Source organism: Rhagoletis pomonella, unplaced genomic scaffold (genome assembly GCF_013731165.1).
Source record: "Rhagoletis pomonella isolate Grant_MI unplaced genomic scaffold, Rhpom_1.0 Rhpom_scaffold_00002, whole genome shotgun sequence".
NCBI lineage: Eukaryota > Metazoa > Arthropoda > Insecta > Diptera > Tephritidae > Rhagoletis > Rhagoletis pomonella.
In genome coordinates, this window is record NW_023458556.1 from 105,044,310 (window position 1) to 105,052,768 (window position 8,459).

At 42.4% G+C, this 8,459-nt stretch overlaps 1 protein-coding gene across 1 annotated transcript in view; it reads left to right on the plus strand.

Moving 5' to 3' along the window:
• Nucleotides 1-8,169: 8,169 nt before the first annotated feature.
• LOC118756702 (histone-lysine N-methyltransferase SETMAR-like) overlaps nucleotides 8,170-8,459 on the plus strand; it is a 1,931-nt gene continuing 1,641 nt past the window's right edge. Inside the window, exon 1 of the mRNA XM_036491451.1 lies at nucleotides 8,170-8,182. Within this exon, the coding sequence (XP_036347344.1) occupies nucleotides 8,170-8,182 (13 nt within the window). The remainder of the gene's footprint in view (nucleotides 8,183-8,459) is intronic.

Here is an 8,459-nt window from a genome sequence, read left to right on the forward strand (position 1 = left end):
GCTGAACACCTTTTGTAGAGAACACCTTTCTGCGTAGGCGGCCTTCGCATTGTCTACTGTCGTGCTGAAATAAATAAACGACGAAAATCCTCGAAAATTGTACAGTGCTGCCAAGTTTTTCCGTTTTAATACACTAGTCGAGTGGAAATTTTAGGCAATGACGTGAAATTTTCGATACGATTCGACTCTCGAAAAACGAGTTGCATTCGACACGACTCGCGCAATGAGGGTGAATATTGCTTTGAGTTTTATTTTCAGTTAAAATTTCTGCATTATCATCACTCGCTATATCCGAACTGTGGATTTCGTTTACGAAGACGGAGCGAACATGTGGTACGAAATACTGACGTAACAATATGTAAAATTTTACCTACTCCCAGACTTCTAAATTTGAACGAATACTCGGTACAAGCAGGTGGGACGAATGGCGCAATAAACAGGTGAAGTAGTAAAACAGCTTTCTCGCTTTATTTTCTGACATTCGGCTGCCTTATAGTCATATTTTATAGGCAAATTTTCAAATAAGGCAGTGTCAAAATCTTTCTTCTCACTCTAATATTACTTCACTTGGTATAATTCCACCATGGGTGGGGTGCATGCAATAATACCTTACGCAATAATTCCCACTACTTGAGCATTAAAAAGCAGTTTCAGAAGTGAACTAGTGTCAAATTGTTATTATTCTTTTTTCTAAACGGTTATAATTCCACCAGTTCATAATGGCGAAAGGAAGGAAGGGGGCCGGAGGACGCGAGCGCGACGTCGAACGCGGCGCGCGAACGCGGACCACCTCGACGCTGGGCACTTTCAAATTGTATACTTACAAATCCGTCCATTTAACTTGTTCATGTACTACTTTTTGTCAAATGTAACTGTAACTATGTACACTATTTTGCTTTATTACTCAATTGTTCAGTTTAAAAGTTGGTCTTATTGCTCAACGAGAAATGAAATAAAGCAAATTTGTGTTATTACACATTCAATTGGGAAATAACACGAATTTGCGTTATTGCCGTTTGTGTAATGTGTCTATTGACATACAAACGGATATGGTCCAAATCGAGGAGAGCTTAAATATACTAAGCTATCTCCGAGAGCAGCGCCGGAAGGGGTCTACCCTTTCCGAGCTGCGGAAAACTGGCCCTGGCTCGCAAAAGAGAGGTCGAACTCGATCCGACTCCCCTACAGGCGAGCCGGAAAAAAAATACTAATTATAATAATAATAGTAGTAATAATATTATTATTAATAATGGTAATAATAATAACAATGCTAATAATAATAATAGCAATAATGCGCAGAAAACCGTACCAGATAACCAATGGAAAACGGTTGGAAAACGTAGAAAGCCCAAGCCAGGGCCAACGCCAGGTGAGCCCTTGGTCAATAAAGGCGAGGCGACCAGCCGCAAGAAAAAAGAAGAGGGTGAGAAAAAAGAAGAGTCTCGCCAAACTAATCATTAAGCCAGCTGAAGGCAAAACCTATGCAGAGGTGCTGGGCACAATACGTGGTAAGCTCCAACCTGAGAAGACGGAGACCGTAATTCGATCTGTTCGGAAAACCCGCGAAGGCGGCGTGCTTATCGAAATGGAGCGCTGTGGCGACCACTCAGCGTTTAAGGAAAATGTGTGAATTGCCATTGGCCAGCTTGGAGACGCCCGTATTCTCACCAGACGGTTACGTCTAGAAGTTCTGGGCATGGACTGCCTAACCAGGGCCCCAGAAGTGGAGAACGCTATACGCGGGGAATTAGGAGACAAGATGAATGGCCAACTTTGCGTCTCTCTCCTCGCTGTAAACTCGCGAGAACAAAGAATGGACGTGGTGGAAATCGACGAACTACCAGGCCGGACTCATTGAAAAGGGGAAGTTGCGAGTAGGTTGGATTATCTGCCGTGTCCGAGAGCGCGCGGATGTCCAAAGGTGTTTCCGCTGTCTGGGATATGGCCACAAAAGGCGGCATGCAAAGGCCCAGACAGAAGCAGTTCATGCTGGAAATGTGGTCAGCAGGGCCACATAACCTCTGCATGTAAAGAAAGCCCAAGCTGAGGCTAAGACAAAGCTTGGGAGAATATGATTAAATTTATACAAGGAAATATGAACAGGAGTAGGGTAGCTGATGACCTGCTGGACCAATTGGTCCTTGAACAAAGAGCAGACGCTGTCATCATCAGGGAATCCTATAGAACAAAGAAAACGTGGCATGTTGACCAATTAGGCTCGGCCGCGATATGGATCGCTAACCCCAACCATCGCGCAGAGAGCAGCGGGGTCGGACGCTGCTACGTTTGGGTGAAAATGGGGAAAATCACTCTGGTGAGCTGCTACCTGTCTCCAAACGACACAGTCCTTGTCTTCAGGGAAAAGCTCGAAGGCCTTGAAGACGAATTGCGCGATATAACCGGCCACATAATTGTTGCTGGAGATTTCAACGCAAGAGGCGTAGAATGGGTTTTCGATACTCGATCCCTAACATAACCCTGGTCTCAGAAAGCCTTCTTCGAAGGGCTGACGGATGGTGAGTGATGGAAGACCAGAGTGGCAGCGACCACAACTACATCACCTTCAAAGTCACTGACACAACGCGAGGGCAAACACGTAGTATCCCTCACAGGAAACCAGGATTGAACCCGTCTAAGGTCGGTGTTCGCAAGTTCGACACTTCACTCATAGCAGATTCCCAAGGTCTTTCACCCACAACGGGAGAGATACACAATAGAGTCTTGTGCTAAGCTGGTCGAAGAAACCATGCGCTACCGCGCATGCAAAGCCTCAATGCCGCAGAGGAGAGCATGGTAAGGTAAAAACCAGGTATACTGGTGGAATGGCCGAATTGCAGAGCTGCGAAAGGCCTGCCATAGAATGCGGAGACTCGTAACGCGCGCTTGTGGCAGACCTGAGGCGCTGACCAGAGCAGCAGCCTACAAAAGCGCTAAGAAAGCACTTGGGGCCGAGATACAGAAGAGTAAACGGAACTGCTGGAAAGCGCTATGTGACGAACTGGACCGTGATCCCTGGGGCCAGGTATACAAAATAGTGATTAAAAAGGTTCCATACATCATCGCAAGCAATGGATGAGGTCCGCGTAAAGAATATAGTGGATGCACTATTTCCCACACCCACTAAGCGCAGACACAGTCTTCGTCGAGGAGCAAGCCGAAGCACCACTGTTTTCCACAGACGAGCTGAAGTTAGCCCTGCGAAGCATGAAAGCCGGCAAGGCTCCAGGCCGCGATGGCATACCAGCGGAGGCAATCAGGTTAGCAGCAAACACGAGCCCTGATCTCCTGCTTAACATGTACAACAGCTGCCTTAGGGCCCGGGTCTTCCCAAGCCAGTGGAAGAAGACGAGGGTGGTGCTTATACCCAAGGGCAAAGAGGACCCAAACCCTCCTTCATCCTTACGGCCACTCTGCATGCTAGACACAGCAGGCAAGATGATGGAGAGTCTGCTCAAAATACGCTTGACGTCAGCCATAGAAAGCGAGGGAGGCCTTTCACCCCGGCAACATGGCTTCAGGAAGGGACACTCAACTATAGGAGCAATTGGCGAAATAGTCGAGGCGGTACATAAGGCCGAAGAAGCCTGCCACCAGGCGCGGCCAATAGTGCTGCTAGTCACACTGGACGTCAAGAACGCCTTCAACTCGGCAAGATGGGACGGCATGCTGGAGGCCTTGGAACGGTCATCCAAGGTTCCAACATACTTGCTATATATGATCCGGGACTACCTCAGAGACCGTTGGCTTTTGTACGACACAACACAAGGTCGGAGAAGGAGATGTATAACCGGCGGAGCGGCACACACGGTGGGCAGGAAGCAAAGATAGGTTGCATAAAAATGTCGACAAAAACTGAAAGCAGGGTTGTATTTGTTGATATTTTTAGGTTAAGAATCCCTTTGAATTGAAATCCTAGCTGCTCCTGTTTTAAAGATATCAACATTTTACATAGTTATGATAGGACCGACTTTTGCGAAAGAGAAAAACATCCTTGTGCATTAAATATTCAACAATGTATGTGTGAGTAAATGTGTGTATATATATTATGTGAAAATATAAGTTTATGTAAGTTTTTAGCCGGTTTCAATCGTTTCCAAGGCGCACCACGTAGAGGCAACTTACTTTGCACCTCTTTGTTCTTTTTTTGGTTTTATTTTTTTTTATTTTTTTCTTGCTTTATTTTTTTATATTTGTTTTTTGTTTCCTTTTATTTTTTTTGTTGGCTTACCATATAATATAGTCACACATTTTAGTATTTAAATATTTTATTATTTAGTTAAGTTTTTATATATGCTGGAATGAAAATGTCATCACAGTTTTCTTCAGGCGACTCACAAAAGTTGGTTTATCAATCATATTTATTTTGAATCTATCCCAGAATTTAATGAATTCCCTATGAATTGACTTCCCGGCCTGCTCGGACCATAATCCTAAACCATCGTTATTCAAGAATGAAATAGATTGCTTTAAATGTTTAAGGATAAAATGGATTTTGACAGTTTGAGAAATTCCAGTACTTTTCAAAGCTGTGCGGAGTTCGTTAAGATTTTTATCAAAATTACTAAGATCCGCTTGTTTTGCGGAAAACCATGTATTCACGATTTTGCTCATGGCTTTGAACGAGGCAATATATTTGATATTGTTTTTACTGAGAGTTTCTTCCATACAAACTATGTTCGACATTTTTTTGTATGTGGAAGACACTGTCAGCAAAAAATAAATAATTGCAAAAAATCAACCAAATTTTCTGGTAACTTCAGACTTGCACTTTACTAATTGGCTCAAAAGCTACATTTTAAACATTTTTCTAAAAGATCTGATTAGAAATTGTGATCAGATGAAAGTGTCTCCGAGCCAATAATTTTGTACGGCACGGTACTTATAAGTAATCTAGGTTTCACGAAAAAAAAAATAAATACAAGGTAACATTAAAATATCAGTCATTTGTTTCGTTGCTGTGAGCTTGTTTCAAAACTTCTGGCTTTTGCTATAATTGTAAAACTCTGTGCATGTCATTTTAACGTATTTAGGTACATACTTATATTAATCATCAACTATTGCTTATGCCAAACGTGCTACATTTAAAAAAAAAACGCATATGAAAGAGCACCAACCCAACTCGTAATAATTTAAGTATACAAATTTTAGTATTTAGCATAGAAATATTCAATTGAAATACGCCAATATTAAAATGAAGCACTTAACGGATGCTTTTTCATAATTAAGTTAAAAAAAAAATTATTTAAATTCCATGCTGTCTGTAATGGGATTTGAACCCTGACGCTCTGGAAATCAGCAAATTGTGGCAAGCATCTTCGTGCACTCAGCTACAGCCAGACATGTAAATGTGCATTCAAATGTTCAGTTTGATTCAACACCACGTGTGCCTGGTATGAAAGTATTGTTTTTAAGTACGAACATTTCAAAACGATAATCAAATAAAAAATATTCATGTTTACTATGCGTTATTTCCCCCAGTAAATTCATAAAAATTTTCTTAATATTACAACGCGTTTTTTCTCTCAGCGTAGTCATTTTTAAGCAAAATTTGTGAAACCCGGGACATTTTAAGGTTGGACCGGGACACCGGGACAAATAGTCTAAAACCGGGACATCTCCGGGAAAACCGGGACGTCTGGCAGCCCTACACACAAAGCGCATACTTTCATGCGATTTTCTTTATGATCGCATTTGTGTTCTGGATGTACAATAGTTATTATTTCCTGACAGAAGAGTACATAAATACCAAAATAAATCTCATACAAGCTTTGAATTTATTTACTTATTATGAGGAGTACCGTTGGCCTAAGTTAGAGCATTTTTATTTCTTGCACAAGCGCAGTGTGACTTGCCTGCGCTACTTGCTTATAGCAACAAACCTTTAATAAAAAATTACTACCGTATTATATAGCATACAATATTGTATATATACATACATATATTGCGATATTGAAAGTGTTTGTAATGAGAAAGTTCACGCTACAGAAAAAGGTAATTGTGGTGCTTTATCTAAGTTGTATACCGGTAGCGCCCAATAAATCTCGATCAATTATTCTTTCGGTAGGAAAAAATGAAAATGTTTCGCATTGATTTGATCCGTTTTAGTGAGTTAAAAAAGGGGAACAGATTTGTATGAGATTTCTTTTCGTATAAATATTCTCTAATTATCGAGAAGTACGCCTTCCTCTTTTGCAAATATATCCTATCAGAAGTATTTAAAATGTGGATATCTTTAAAACAGGAGCAGCTAGGATTTCAATTTAAGCGGATTCTTAACCTTAAGATATCAACAAATACAACCCAGCTTTCAGGTTTTGTCGACATTTTTATGCAACCTATCTTCGCTTCCTGCCCACCGTGCACAGGGGTCTGTACTTGGCCCGGCCCTCTGGAACGCCGCGTATGACAGTCTGTTGCGCACGGAAATGCCGGAGAGCGCCTTCCTTGTCGCCTTAGCGGACGACGTGGCCGCCGTCATAACAGCAAGAAATGTCCAGCTAGCACAGGTCAAGCTAAACCAGGTCATGCGCAACGTCAGTGGATGGATGAGCGATCACGGTCTGCAATTGGCTACAGCCAAAACAGAGATCGTGCTCCTCACCAGGAAACGGATCCCAACAATTATAAACATGATGGTCGGACCTCAACTCGTGACAACTTCTAGGTCTACAAAATACCTAGGGGTGAAGCATGACAGCAAACTCACATTCTGGGAACACATCCATGGAGTATGTGAAAAAGCTGCGCAGAGCACGGTGGCTCTAAGCCGGCTGATGGCGAACGTGGGCGGCCCGAAGCCATGCCGCAGGAAGCATCTGATGACCGCAGTCCAGTCGGTGCTCCTGTACGGGCCAGAAATATGGGCTGACGCATTGAAAGTCAAAAAATACCGGATTCAAATGTCTTCGGTCCAATGGACGCACACCCTGATAGCCGACCTTCAAACATGCTTGAACAGACCGCATGTTTCGATTTCTACCTGACGCAATTCCTCACCGGCCATGGTTACTTCCGAGAATATCTTCATAGAATGGGAAGGGTGGACTCACCGTTCTGTCACTACTGTGGAAACGTCGAAGATAACGTGTACCATACATTCTTCACCGGCGAACACTTCTTGATTTCGCGCAGAATGTTGGAAGAAAGATACGGAGACATAACTCCGAACAACATAATTGGGGTAATGATCTCCAGTGCAGACAAGTGGGAAGCAGTTGCGAGATACGTGAAATTCGTACTCCGCTGCAAGCGAGAGGACGGATGTCTACTGAGGACACCCGAATGAAACGCCCCTACAAAAGAGCAGCCCCGAGGCTCTAGCAGCGAGCTCCTACATCTGAAGACATGCAGAATTGCGGTGCCAGATGCGGGATTCTTGCGCGGGCGGTGGGAGTTTGGGATTTAGTGGGTAGCCCAACACGCTTCGGTGGGAGTCCCACACTCGGGGAAGTACGTAAGTATGTGACAAAATTTCTTAAACTATGTAATAATCACTTATAAATCAATATGAACCAAGACTAATAGACTAACTAGACAGTGAAAGCGGAATTCCAAATAGAGGAGTGAGTAATTGAATAGGTTTAGAGGAAAATGATAAAGAAGCGTTGATAGTCATGGAAAAAAGAAAGTTAGAGAATATTACGCTGGGAATCACATGGCAAAGTGACGCATGAGTTCGTTTCTAAATTGCGGCGTGATCTTAATATTTCTAATCGCATGTGGCAAATGGTTCCCAAGACGTACCGTGTATACAAAAAACTGACGTTCAGAAATTAGCAAGTTAAATTTCGACAAGGAAATAAGGGGTGCTCGGGAAGACCTACATAGTGGGAGCCGCTCTTTCAGGTAGCTGGGCTCCTGAGTTGTTATAACCTTATGCATCAATGTTAAACACTTGACCTTTAATATGTCATTGAAAGATATTGATAAGATCTTTGAGGCAAAGTTGGAAATGTGCTCGCTACGTTTAATGCCATAAATGTATCGTGCAATGTTGTTGTACAGAACATTCAGTTTCCTTCGACAAACGCTATCAACGCTAACAAACGCTAGTAACGTCGGTATCAAGTATGTTTTAGCTAGTAGAAGCCGGATTTTTACTGGAGTAAAGTACTGAATGTTCCATAAGGTTCGGAGCATACCGTAAACTTTTCCTATTGCACTAAAAATATGGTTATTCCACGTAAGTCTTCTATTAAATGTTACTCCTAAGTTTTTGGCAGTGTCCACGTATTTTATCACAGAACCGTCCAATTTTACTTCATAATAGTCAAATTTGAAATGTTTCTTATACATAACAATGCACTGGCATTTGCTTGGATTAAAGACTAAGCTATTTCCAGATGCCCACTCGCTTACGGAGTCTAAGTCGGCATTTAGGTTTGTTATACATGCATTGATGGATTTGGGGGGTGTAGTGTTAATACTATTTACTATTGTACTTTGTTCATTTTTGTACT